Raw genomic sequence first — 12,541 nt, 5'->3', positions numbered from 1 at the left:
TCCCAGCGCGGCTGCGGCCCTGCGCAGCCACCCCGAAATCCCACCCTGTGCCTGACACCTTTGTCCAAGCGCTCCTTGCGCTCTGGAGAGCCTGGTCCAGTGCTCAGCCACCCTCTGGATGAGGAACCTTTCCCTGATATCCACCCCAAACCTCCTGACCCAGCTCCGGCCGTTCCCTCGGTCCGAACCCTCGAGGGGTTTGATTTTTCTCTCTCTCCTTTGTTTCTCTGTCCGTTCACCTTCTGCTGAGCCCCGGCTTCCCCGGCAAGGCCAGAAACACCCGGTGAGACCGGGGTGCTCCGAGGGTCTGAGTGCTTTCGATGCAAAACCCTAAAGCCAGTGGGACTTGACCCCAAACCATTTCTAGTTTCAGGTACAAAAGCAAATTTCTAGCACTGCTAACGATTTTTTGTGCCATGCAAGTAAAAATTGAGAGTTAATGAGTAACACTAGCTACTAATAAATGTAGGGAATTCTGGAGAACTTTAAACCCCAAATAGTTGTCAAAACATTAACTCTGAAACACAGCTCCCAGCTTCAGGTTAAGGTCTTACATCTCTTTCTCTCTCTACCACATTCTGAGAGTGAAAACAATATAGATTTCTTTTTTCAGCGATAAATATCACTTATGTAATTACTTTGAAATGATGCTTTTCTTGTGGAAAGTGTCTTCTTTTTTTGCCTTAAAGTACAAATTAGAGCAACACATTAAATCCCCTTGAGGAATGAAAAATGAGCACTGCTATGATATTCCAAAAGGGAAGTCTAATCGTGGCACAGATTGTGAGGCAGCACTTAAATAAAGTGAATTATGAATGGGAAATGGGGAAGGAAAATGAGAATTAAAAAGTTAAAATTCAATCCCGTGGTTGTGCTAGAGGAGCTGTAATGATTTAAAGCGTTTTCCAGGGGATTTAACCCGGGCCGCAGCTCCGTCCCGCTGGTCGGATGCCTTTCCCTGGCTGCAGCGGGCAGCCCGCTCCCGGCTCCCGAATCCGCTCCCGGAGCAGGGGTGGCTTTGTGCCCTGCAATTAGTGGGACTCTCCTGACAGTTATCTTAAGTGCTGCTTGTGAGACGGAAACGCCGCTGCGGACTGGCACCCGCCCTGGCACTCAGCAGGGACCGGCTTTAGTGGGGTGGCAGGAGAAGGGATTGTCCTGCCTGCGGGGAGGAGTGGTGGTGGGATGGAAACTGGGAAACAGCAGAGCTGCATCCTGCTGAGCTTCAGGCAGCATCGCAGCATCGCAGGATCAGTTCGGTTGGAAAAGACCTCTGAGATCACCGAGTCCAATCTGTGGCATGTAAAGAAAATTCCCTGGGACCTCTCGAAAGCAGAAATCAGGTGGAATGAAGGACCCACTCCCTGCTGGAAAGACAAAGGACACAGTATCTCTACAAGACAGGCAAGGCAAAAGTGCTCGCTGATATCCACAGTCCTTGAATGACCAAATGGAACAGGACACAAAGAGAGGCAGTCATGGAAAAGGGAAGGAGAAGAGGAACTGTTTTAAGAAGCGAAGCCAATAAAATCCTGTGGAATGAGAGAGCCTGGGCTCGTGCACAAAGGTGTCCCACAAAATCTCATTACAGCAAGGAGACTTCAAAGGGGCTGCGGGGCTGCAGCGCTGCTCTGCGTGAGCAGAAGGGGTGATTCAGCTCCCTGACACTGCTCCGAGGAGTTCCTGAGCCCCGGGGCTGGGGGTGCCACGGCCCTGCCCCTGCCACCCCACCAACAGCACTCCTGCCTCACCCTGGGTGGTGAGTGCAGGAAAACATCACCCTCACAACATGAAGGGATTTTGAGGTGAATTTATTATCCCACTGAACACCAGCTGCTCAACAATTCTGCCAGGGCTCCTGTGCACACTCCCATTTGTTTGTTCCAGGTGAAAGATGTTTGTTCTTTACCTTCCACCTCCCAGCAAAGCACAGACCTCTCCTCAGAAAGGCAGAAAAAGCTCGGGAGCAGCACAGGGAGCAGGCTGGGTGTGCTGCTGGGCACGGCGACTTCTGTGAAGTGCAAACTCCAGAGAAACAGGAAAGTTGCCAGGTTTGGTGGCTTGGCTGTATTTTTAAGGAAGGACAGCTGTCAGTCCTGAGTGACTGAGGCCACACAGCTAAAGGGACTGGTGGGCTGGGCTGGGCTGGGCACGAAGCTCAGGAAGGCGCTTGGAAGATCTCCAGCAGATTTTATGGCATAGAAATTGCCATGTGAGCACTGCTGTGATGTAACACTCCGCAGTGTGAGGCTGCCTTTGATCCCAACGGGGGTAAACACCCCAGAACAATCTGCTTTTGCATCAGGGTGAGGAGCTGCACCTTCAGCTGTGGATCGTTCCTGCTGCACTCACGGGTGTGAGAAGGGTTTCCACAGTGAGGGCAGCACTGGCTGGACCTGGAGCAGGGAAGAGAAACCCTCAGGTGTGGCTGCAGAGCAGCAAACAGCTCTCATGGACAGAGAACCAGCTCGTGCCAATGACGACAAGGGCAGCTGGGGGTGGCAGGGCCAGCAGAGCGTCCTGCAGAGCCCGGCCGTGCTCCAGGCAGCAGAGGTGGGTCCCAGGAGAGGGTAAATCCTGGTCCCCATGGCTGAGCCTCTGCACCCTCTGCCCCACTCAGCCGAGCCACCCCTGTGACATCCAGCACCCTGTGCCACCCCCACGGTCACAACGGCCCCTGTGCTCACAATGACCCCGACGGCCCTGACAACCAGCCCTGCCCACGCTGGCAGGGCCGCCTCCTGCTTCACCCCCGACAGACCCACACTCCAGGGCCTCCATCACCGAGAAAACCTCACAGGTGGGTGTCCCAGGCTCACAGCTTGGCAGGAGGGACATGTCTCACCATGTCCCCTTCCTGTGAGCTGAAGATCCTTGCCCTGAGGGTGACCAGCACGACAAGGTCCCAGTGATGTCAGCGTGATGCTTCATCCCATCCCTGCTGCGCAAATCCCGCTGCTGCCGTCAGCCGGCTTTGCCCCCGTGGTGCCGAGAGCTCACAGCAAACCACACGTGGTAGTCCTGGGATGGCTCCTGGGATGGCTCCTGGGATGGCTCCAGGGGGACAGGTGAGGAGCTGCCGGCGTGGGGACAGTCCCTGAGCGGGGACAGGATGGGCTCCAGCAGCTGCCCAGGGAAGTCCTGCCCAGGGAGCACCACTGAGCCCTTCCTGCCTCCCTGATCACGGAACCAGCCTTTCCCTCTGACCCACCTGTGGGATTTGCTCCGACAGACACCAGACAGTTTGGGAGGGATTAGGGATCTGTCTGCATAGGAATGGGTGCAATAGGATTATGTGGGACTCTTCATTCAGGCACGGAGCGCTGGCAATGCCATAAATAGCACCGGGACCTTAAGCTGGTGCTTCCCTCCACGGCAGGGATCACGCAAGCAGGCGCATTCACCCGGGCAGGGAGGATGTTCCTGCAAACCTTCAGGTGCCCCAGAGGACAAGCAGGAACCGGGGGCAGCCTAGCCCCACGGCAGGAGCAGAGCCCAAAGCTCAGCACGCCCTGGCTCGGTCTCTGCCTGTCACTGGAATGACTGTCGGGGCTCCAGCGCCCAGCGAGGCTTGCTCATCTTGAAGGCATCTACATGACTTAGCAATTGGGTTGCCAAGGCAGCTCCAGCCTCCCCTCCACGCCCCAAATACAGGGGATTAATGCCTTTAGTGCTCCTGCTGGGTGGGTGCAGAGGCAGCAGCACAGTCGTGTGTGTACTTGTCTCTTCCAAAGTGAGAATGGCCGGGAGCTACCAGCGCACACGTGTGTGAAAACAGCAGTTTCTGAACAGTCTAAGTCCAGAGCAGGGGTACACAAACCTCACTGAAATGGCAGTGGTGGTATAAAATCTGCTTTTCAGGAGTCAAAATCCCATTAATTACCCCTGGGCAAAAATGGACTGAGGTTTCCTTGCAGCAGCAACTGCTGAAATAGCCCCTGGGTGCTGAGGTCCCGCCTTCCAGGCTGCCCCTGGGGAAATGAGTGACAAAAAGAGATGGTGAATCTGTAGGGATCTGGTGATTCCCCTCAGAGGCTTTAAGGAGATTTCTAAACAATTTGTGGGCATTCCCCTCCTAATAGGTTTAGGAGTCAGGGAGCAGAAATAGCACCGAGTACGTCACGGAAAGCAGGAAACCTCTTTACAAGGTTAAAAATAAGCAAACAGCAAAGTGTTTATTTAGGACAGGCAGGAGTAGAGCTGCTTATTGCTGAGGGAAGAGCCAGTTTCCATTCGCACAGAGGTGTCGTCAGTGAAAACAAGATACCTGAGTCATGCTTAGGTAACAGCAGCAGAAATATCTCTGCCATCAAGCACAGCCCTGCAGCAGCCATGGGTCACAGGTGACCCCATGTGTGTCCTGGGGCTCATGTCCACCCCCCTCCTCTGCAAAGGGTTCTTGCAAATGCTCAGGCCAAACGGGCTCTTTCCCTGGTCCTTGTGCCCTGCGCGGGACCATCACATTTCTGGGGGAAAAACCCGCTTGGAGATCCACTGAGAGCAATTCCCAGAGCAGGAGGAGGCTCTGGGAGGAGGGTGGCGTGAGGTCCCTGCAGAGGCACCCAGAGCTGCTGAGCTGATGCTCCAAAGGACAGTGTCAGGCTCTGCCACCACTGCTGCATCCTCCTGCGTCAGATTGTGTTGAAGCATTTTCAAGGCAGGTTTGCCATGGCTGTGCTTTGGTGACAGCTTTACCAGGAGCGTGTGCTGCTGGCATTTATCACTGTTGTAACTAAGAGTCAAGAGACAAGCAAGTCCTTTGTGCCTCATCATTTGTCTTTCTCAGCATTTGTCTAAAGTCACTTCCATATTTCCAGAACATCATTTGAGTTTAAACTCCCTTTCTCTTTAAGCAGCACCACCTCAGATTTTTGGCTTAGGATGTGTAACCCGCTGACACCTCAGCACTTACACTGCCCCCACTGCCCTTGCAGGAGCTTCCCAGGCTCTCCTGGTGGGGGTGGTGAAGGGTGGGGGCAATTGCCACACATTTTTCTGGATCTTTTGCTCCACAGGTGGCTAAAACACCAGAAGCCCCTGGCAAAGACCACACAAGACCCGAGGGAATGGAGAAGGCCAAAGCAATGCCAGAGGTCACCAACACACCTCCCATGCCGAGGAACCGACCGCCTCCAGCTCCTCCTCTGGGCTCTCGCTTTGTCCCGTTTGTTGCCCACACCGGGGGCCGTCCCCTCGGCTCCTTCGACTTCGTCTTCTACCGCCCAGAGTGCTCCAACTCCCTGGCCCCCTTCTGCACCATGCAGAAGCCCTTCTGCAGGGCCCGCTTCCAGGAGGGCACCGACCACTGCCGGAGGAAGATCGACGTGGAGAACGCCAACATCATGAAGTGGAGATCCATGCACGGCAGAAAACCATAGCTGAGAGCAGCAGAGCCCAGGCAATAAAGCACTGAAACAGCAGCTGGCGTGACCTCAACGTCCCAGCAGCGTGTGAGCTACGGCCAGCAGTGAGCACTGTGCCGAGGGATGGGTGGGGACGCTGGGCCACTGCTCCCCAGAAAAATATGCAGTGTGGATTTTGCTCTAAAAACCTTGTCCAACTTGTCCTGCCATTTATTGCCCGCTGCACTGGGTGTCACAGCACAGGGCACTGAGTGAGTGAGTGGCCACCCAGCCCAGCTCCTCTGGCCTCGGCACAGGCTGGGCTGGAGCTCAGGGCATCACTGAAGGTTCACCTTGCACAACAGGGGCCTGGCGGCGAGCACAGAATTAGCACATCCAATTAGTGTTCCTCAGCTTAATTCCTTTTCCATAGGTGTTTTATGATTGTGTAATGCTGCTTTTTTTAGTAGAGTTATTCCTAATTTACTTTGGTGCAGAAGCAACACTGGGCTCTTTTACTTGTTAGGTAACTACAGTTGTCAGGTATAAACTATGTGTTATGGATAAACTCTCTGTGGGAGAGACCCAGGAGTCACATCCATTAATTTCTAGCCAAGGACCTGGCCCATGATGCTTTCTGGGGATATTTTATTCCTGAGTCCTTCTCAGAATGCTGCGTGTCAAAGTGAAAACAGCATTGGATTTGGCTGTATTGACATGGAGAATTTTTCATGGTAACCCATCGTCAGTGAAAATTGAATCTGCATTTAACTCCACTGGTGTGAGCTGAGTTTGTAACACAGCAGCCAGGACACACTCCTGGGATGAGCAGAGTGCGGGACAACTTTGAGGAAAAACCACTCAATTAGCAGGGCTAAGACTGGACATGGGACTCTGCAGCTGGGGGGAGAGGGCCCTTCCCATCCCTGCTGTCTGCAATTAAAGCACTTAAACCTTTACCATTCAAAGCAATTATGTTTCTGTATTTGACTCCTCACCCCAAATTCACCCTCCTGGTCACCCCTTCCAGGACTGAAGTGGCACTTCCCCCTCCCTGAATTCCAGGCTCTAGAGCCCCTCTGGAATCCTGTGGCAGAGTGAGGTGAAGGGAAAGCAAAAAGCAGTAACAGCACAGAGGATCCAGTGTGGTTTTCTCTCTTTCTTCTTGCTCTGGTGCTGGTGCAAAAGTTGTTACTCATGTGACACCAGCCCCCCCCAACTGATAAATGAAGTGGATTAAGAGATTAGCTCATCACAGAGAAAATTCCACCCTCCTAATCTTCTGCTGGGCCTGTAATCTGCAAGACTTCCCCATTTTACCTCTTTTCTATTTTAACCCTGACCTCTTAATGCCTGGCAGGAGCCCACCACCCCCCCCTGAGCCTCATTGGCTGGGGAGGGATTTGCTGGGTACTTAAATGTCACCTTCCCATCCAAACGGAGTTCTGTGCTTTTGGGTTTTCCCAGGAAGACGAGTCTCCCGTGTCCATCACCACCACGGAACCTGTACAGCACCAGGCACTTCGGGCTTTCCTGATGCTCTGACCCCTGCAGTGCTGGGGACGTCTGGACTTTGAAGGCAAGAAGCAGAATTGTGAAATTTTTTTCCTAAATTTCACAAACCCTCCATTTTCAGCTGCAAAGGGACCAGCACTTGGTGTGGAGATGGGGAACATGGACGGGAAAACCGTGGAGGAGCTGAGCACCACCGAGTGCCACCAGTGGTACAAGAAGTTCATGACGGAGTGTCCTTCTGGCCAGCTCACCCTCTATGAGTTCAAACAGTTTTTTGGCTTGAAAAACCTGAGTCCAGCAGCGAACAAATACGTTGAGCAAATGTTTGAGACATTTGACTTTAATAAGGTAAATATTGTCCTTCCCACTCGGCTGCGCAGGGATCGGCCGTGTCTGCGCCCTGGGATCCCGTGTGCTGGGGCTGGGTGGGTGTGAGAGAGAAATGGTTCTGAGTATGTACAGCCTGATTTACTGTGGCCTCATAAATTGTAGAATCAGTTCTGGAACGTGAAAAATGCCAGGAAAAGCTCTTCACCCACTGCCTGCTCTGCGAAAACACAGAGACACCTCCCAGAACTGATATTTTCCTTTTAAAACAGTGGGGTTTTATCTGGCAGTCTTTGATCCCTTTAAAATGAAGTGCCCTTTAATCCTTAAACACTGGATGTTGTGACAGTAAGGACTCAGTGGTGTGAGGACAAGGGCTGCATTCATGCAGGGACAGCACGAGCCACCGTCCGCAGAACAGATCGGGGCTGTTTGCGTTGTTTGAAGCTGTAAATGGATTGCAGTGGGATTGATTTTATTCCATGTGCTCCCTGCCATGGGATAAGGAGCTCGGGCTCCCTGTGGAGAGGCTTTGTGCTGGACCCCTGGGACGGGGCAGTCCTGGAGCAGGTATTTGGGAAGGCAGTCCCAGAGCAGGTATTTGGGAATGCTGCTCCCCCAGCTCGGGAGCTGTGCCAGGGAAGCAGATGGATGCTGTGTCTCCAACAGGAAACAGCATCCTCCTCTACTTGTAAATGATGTGAAATTGCACTTCCTGAGCGATGAGGAATTTATTTTATGGCAACCCAAAGGGCTTAGTGGTATTAATCCCATTGACAAAAATGCAAATCAGGCCCTAAATCCTTCAGGTGTTTGGTTTGTGCCTTGGCCTTTACCTTGCTCACTGCCCTGTGCTTGAATGCACTCCTGAAAAGGGAATTGATGCACAGGAAATCCTGCTGGGAAAGGGGCTTAGTAGCTATTTATACCTAATCTGGCTCCGGCAGCAGCGGGATAAAGCAGATGATCTCCTCTGGAACTGGCCCTGGCCCTGCAGGGCCGTGGCTTTGTTCACTGACAAAATCCTGGCTTATGCTCTGCCCCTGGTTTGTAGCGGGAATCACGGAATCATTAAGGCTGGAAAGGGCCTCTAAGATCATTGAATGCAGCTGCTAAGCCAGCTCTGCCGGGTTCACCACTGAGCCGTGTCCCCAGTGCCACATCCACACGGCTTTTGAGCACTTCCAGGGAAGTGCCACAAGCCACAGCAAGAACCATTTCCCTTCAAAGTTCCATGGAATGCACTGTGGTGGGCAGGAGGCATTTCAGCAACCTTCTGGAAGCTGTGAGCATCATGGGCAGTGTCTGGGGGAAGTTTGGTGGCCTGTGAGCTCATCCCAGCAGCTTTGCAGTGGTGCCACCACCCTGGGTCCAGCTGGACGTCTCAAACACCGTGGTGTGAGCTGGGTGGGCAAACACCCAGCAGGAAAGTCAAAGATAAAAGTGTTTGTGCTTTGGACGTGACCAAACGTGGAGCAGGTACAGAAATGGCACAAGGACAGAGAAACACCTTCCCAGCCCGAGATGTCAGCAGCGTGCTGGGGTGACTCCTGATTTTACTCCTCTCCTGGAAATGAGACCCCCTTGCAGGAGCAAGGAGCTGTAGGTGTGTGCAGGCAGGACGAGGTTGGGTAACGTATCAGGGTTCATCTACATGAACCTCTCTGACCTCTGAATTACCACTGCTTTGGGCTGGTAATTAATGCCTCGCATGTGTTAATTCCCTGAGCACAGCCCAGCTCTCAGTCCCCAAGCCAGGTCCACCCACCCAGTGCCTTCCCAACCTGTAACGGTCCAAGGTGGACCTGATGATCTTAGAGGCCTTTCCCAGCCTTAACGATTCTGTAATTCTATGATTCTACGACATCTCTGTGCAGATTAGGTGGAACCTTGGCTTTAACCACTGTGCTCCACAAGCCCCTGGTCTCAGGGCGGAGGGAGCAGCTCCAGAGGGGACTTCCAAAAGTGACCAGGAAAATCACTTACTGCCTGCCTCTCTGCTTTTAATCTCACCATAGCTTCTAAACTTCTGCTTTTAGGACGGCTACATAGATTTTATGGAATATGTGGCAGCTCTGAGCCTGGTGCTGAAGGGGAAGGTGGATCAGAAGCTGAGGTGGTATTTCAAGCTCTACGACGTGGACGGGAATGGCTGCATTGACCGGGCTGAGCTGCTGAACATCATCAAAGTGAGTGGGCTCAGCTTTTCCATTCCTGCCACAGATGGGCACTGGGTGCAGGGAGACAGGGAGGCTGTGACAGGAGCTCCCAACCCCGTGAATTCCATGGTGGATTAGCAGACACTGCCCAAACCTGCTGCCTGTCCTCTGCCAGTGCTCCCAGCGGGCGCCTCCTCGGCTGGGCCTGCCTCCCACGCCCCCTCGGACACCCAGCAGCCCCTTGTCCTCTCCTGGCACGCTGCTTAATGCTGTTCGCTGAAACTGGGGCTGAGATAAGCACTTGAATTTAATCTAAGAGTTTTCAGAGGTGACCGGCTCCCGGCTTATGCCAGCACACCCACTAAAGCTTGTAAAGCATTGATCGCCTTTTTAGGTGATTTTAATCTCCAGTTTTTTAGACAGAACTTATTCCTTTCAAAGCCTAACTGCCTGAAAACAAGTTTTAGCCCTGAAAAAGAGTTTGGCCTTTCATGTCTGGTCACTTGGCCACTTGTTCTGATGGACACACAAACCTGCAGAGCACTCAGTAACTCCTTGTGCCCCTCGCTCCCTCCAGGCCATTCGATCCATCAACCGCTGCAACGAGACGATGACGGCGGAGGAGTTCACAGACATGGTGTTTAACAAAATCGACATAAATGGAGATGGTGAGGACCTTCCCTGGGCAGTGCCACTGCTCCTGCCTTCCCCCTTACCTGCACTCCAGGCTGCCAGAACAACTCCTGCTGCTGGATGTCCCAAAACACCAGGACAGGGAGAGCTAGCAGAGGGGGGCTCCCTGTGAAGGTTGAGCTCCCCGTCCCCTCTGGGCTGCCCGAGGGGACACCGCCCACTTCTCCTCCTGGGTGGGGATCTGTGGTGGCATTTGGGGTACAATACATAGCGCTGAGACCCCAATTTCAGGGTCTGTACCTGTCCTGGGGGCAGCTGCGAGGGCGGCGCGGGGAGGAGCGAGGCTGCGGGGTTTGACAGAGCTGTTGTGACCGTGCTCTGCAGGTGAGCTGTCCCTGGAGGAGTTCATGGAGGGCGTGCAGAAGGATGAGATGCTTCTGGACATCCTCACGCGCAGCCTGGACCTGACACACATCGTGCGGATGATCCAGAACGACGGCAAGAACCCGCACGAGGGGGAGCAGGATGCCCAGGCTGCCCAGTAGCTCCTGGGATGCTTTCCCTTCGCCTCCCCCCTGGCACTGTCACCTCGGATCGGGCTGTGGAGCTGGGAGCTCCCACTGACAGACACTGGGAGCAGGATCTGCCTGGGCAGCGAGAGGAGAGGCCTCTGCAAGGAGGGGGTGCAGAGCTGGGCTCGTCTCACACGGCTCTGGGATGGCCTTGGGGCCTCTGGACGCTGCTGCTGAGCTCAGAGGGGGCACAGCTGGGGCCCCCCAGGCAGGGGAGCAGCACGAGGCTGTGCAGGTCAAGAATGCACCGAGAGCACCCCAAAATTCCCACTGAGGCCGTGGCCAACAGCTCCTCGGGGGGGTCCAACCCCTGGGCTGCCCAGGACTTGGCCCCAGTGAGAGGGGTCCTGGAAAAGCAGATCTAAACCTTCTCCTTCCATTTCTATTTCCAGAGCAAGCAATCACTGGTTTTGGTCACTCCTTCCTTCACTTGTTATTATTTGGTCAGCAGTGATTAGTGATAATGCGAGTTAAAACATTTATGAGCTAGAAAAAGGGGAGGGGTGAATGCAGTGGCTTTTCTCTGTTCAAAAGCATTAAAAACATCGAATGGTGCCTTTTTTAAAGAACCCCCTGAAGTGTACGGGAATGTGTCTCCCTGAAGCATCTGGAAGGAAGGAAGCGTTCCCAGATAAGCAGAATCAGCAGTGCAGGGGAGAGGGAGGAGCGCTGTAGGACTATTCCCGCACCTTTCACCGCCTGGATAAGGAGCTCCAGGAGGTTTTGGCTCCCATGTCTGCGTGGGCTTTGAAGGGGGAGCTGCTAGAGAGGAGTGAGGCTCAGCTCTGAGCGCCCACAGTAGCTGAGGACTCCTGAGCAGGCCCTGGGGCCCAGCACCTCCAGGGTGGGATCACGGCCAGCCCCCACAGAGCCCAGAGCCAGCTCCTCCCTGGAGCCCCCGGGCAGAGCGGCCTCACGCCCCGAGCCGGGGCTGCCCAGGACCCCGACACGCACAAGGGCGGCTGCAGGAGCGCAGCCTTGCCCCAAACCATCCCTGAGCTGAGCTGGGAAGAGGTTCCTCACCAACCAGAGCAGTCCCAGGCGTGGTGAGGCAACACAGGACACCAGGAAGGATTTCTTGCCCAGCTGAGAGTTTTGCTATTTAGCACTGGGTGTTTGCAATTCACAAGCAGCTTTCTGACCATTTTTCCTGTGCATCTTTTTCATTTGACAGAGTTTTACCTGGAAGCTTTTGTACTTCCAGTCCTACAGTGAACCAATAAAGGTGTTTTACAATATTATTTCAGGTGGTGCTTCTTCTCTCTTCCAATCAATCCTTCTCTTTCCAGCAGGACAGATTAAGTGGCTCACACAAGTACAGAAACTGCTCTGGGGTTGTTCTCAGGCTCACAAACCATCCTGGACAGGAGCCCTGGATGGGCCAACTTGTCCACTCACGGCAGTGCAAGAGGGAGCAACTGCAACCCCTCATTAGAGGTGGGCTGAGCTGTTTACTCAGAGTGTAACTCTCCTTCTTGCAGCAAAACCAACTCCCCCACAAATGACCAGCACAAAACTCAGAGTCCTTTGGCTTTGCACCAGCACGAGGAGGGAGCTGAGCTCAGCGTGGGCTTTCTGAGCAGCCTCCTTGGGCAGAGATGCCTCTCCTCTGCCCCTCGGGAGCAGCAAGAAGCAGCTCTGAGCAGCCAGATTTCTATTTATAAAGCCAAAGTTGTTCTAAAAGGGCTGTCTCAGAACTGTCCTCAGGCAAAAAGCACCTTTCAAACCTCAGTGTCTCTCTCCAAAGGATGTTTTTTCAGCCTCTAAGAGAGCAAATATGAAATAATTAAAAACTAATACGATGAGTGTCTCGGCCTTAACTCATGCATAATTAATTTATTTCAAAATCCTGATGGCTGCTGAGGTGCCTCGGGCACGCTGCTCACCCCTGTGCCAACACCCCGCAGCGGGGAGGCAGCACGGGCTCTGCTGAGCATGGGGGGAATTTTTGGGAGCTGCCCTCAGCCTGATCCCCTGATGGGTGATTCTCGCT

At 53.7% G+C, this 12,541-nt stretch overlaps 2 protein-coding genes across 2 annotated transcripts; both read left to right on the top strand.

Moving 5' to 3' along the window:
- The first annotated feature begins 2,451 nt into the window (after positions 1-2,451).
- GUCA1ANB (GUCA1A neighbor) lies at positions 2,452-5,378 on the top strand. The gene is made up of 2 exons (XM_048328349.1): positions 2,452-2,553; positions 5,016-5,378. Exons 1-2 carry the CDS (start codon positions 2,452-2,454, stop codon positions 5,376-5,378), a joined length of 465 nt encoding a protein of 154 aa, XP_048184306.1.
- Positions 5,379-6,779: 1,401 nt separating this feature from the next.
- On the top strand, positions 6,780-11,789 carry GUCA1A (guanylate cyclase activator 1A). Its single transcript, XM_048328357.1, has 4 exons — positions 6,780-7,205; positions 9,224-9,373; positions 9,921-10,011; positions 10,361-11,789. Exons 1-4 carry the CDS (start codon positions 7,008-7,010, stop codon positions 10,519-10,521), a joined length of 600 nt encoding a protein of 199 aa, XP_048184314.1. The 5' UTR covers positions 6,780-7,007; the 3' UTR covers positions 10,522-11,789.
- The last annotated feature ends 752 nt before the right edge of the window (positions 11,790-12,541 follow it).

The sequence above is a fragment of the Corvus hawaiiensis genome, chromosome 24 (assembly GCF_020740725.1).
Source record: "Corvus hawaiiensis isolate bCorHaw1 chromosome 24, bCorHaw1.pri.cur, whole genome shotgun sequence".
NCBI classification, from domain to species: domain Eukaryota; kingdom Metazoa; phylum Chordata; class Aves; order Passeriformes; family Corvidae; genus Corvus; species Corvus hawaiiensis.
The sequence above is the reverse complement of the archived record's forward strand: the minus strand, read 5'-3'. Positions and strand labels throughout refer to the sequence as shown.

What these genes read in the sequence shown, in the direction of transcription:
- GUCA1A (XM_048328357.1), top strand. Translation starts at nt 7,008, where the DNA reads ATGGGGAACATGGACGGGAAAACCGTGGAGGAGCTGAGCACCACCGAG. An exon ending in AGACATTTGACTTTAATAAG is followed by an intron (nt 7,206 to 9,223) that starts GTAAATATTGTC and finishes TTCTGCTTTTAG; the next exon opens with GACGGCTACATAGATTTTAT. An exon ending in AATCGACATAAATGGAGATG is followed by an intron (nt 10,012 to 10,360) that starts GTGAGGACCTTC and finishes CGTGCTCTGCAG; the next exon opens with GTGAGCTGTCCCTGGAGGAG.
- GUCA1ANB (XM_048328349.1), top strand. Translation starts at nt 2,452, where the DNA reads ATGGACAGAGAACCAGCTCGTGCCAATGACGACAAGGGCAGCTGGGGG. An exon ending in CCGTGCTCCAGGCAGCAGAG is followed by an intron (nt 2,554 to 5,015) that starts GTGGGTCCCAGG and finishes TTTGCTCCACAG; the next exon opens with GTGGCTAAAACACCAGAAGC.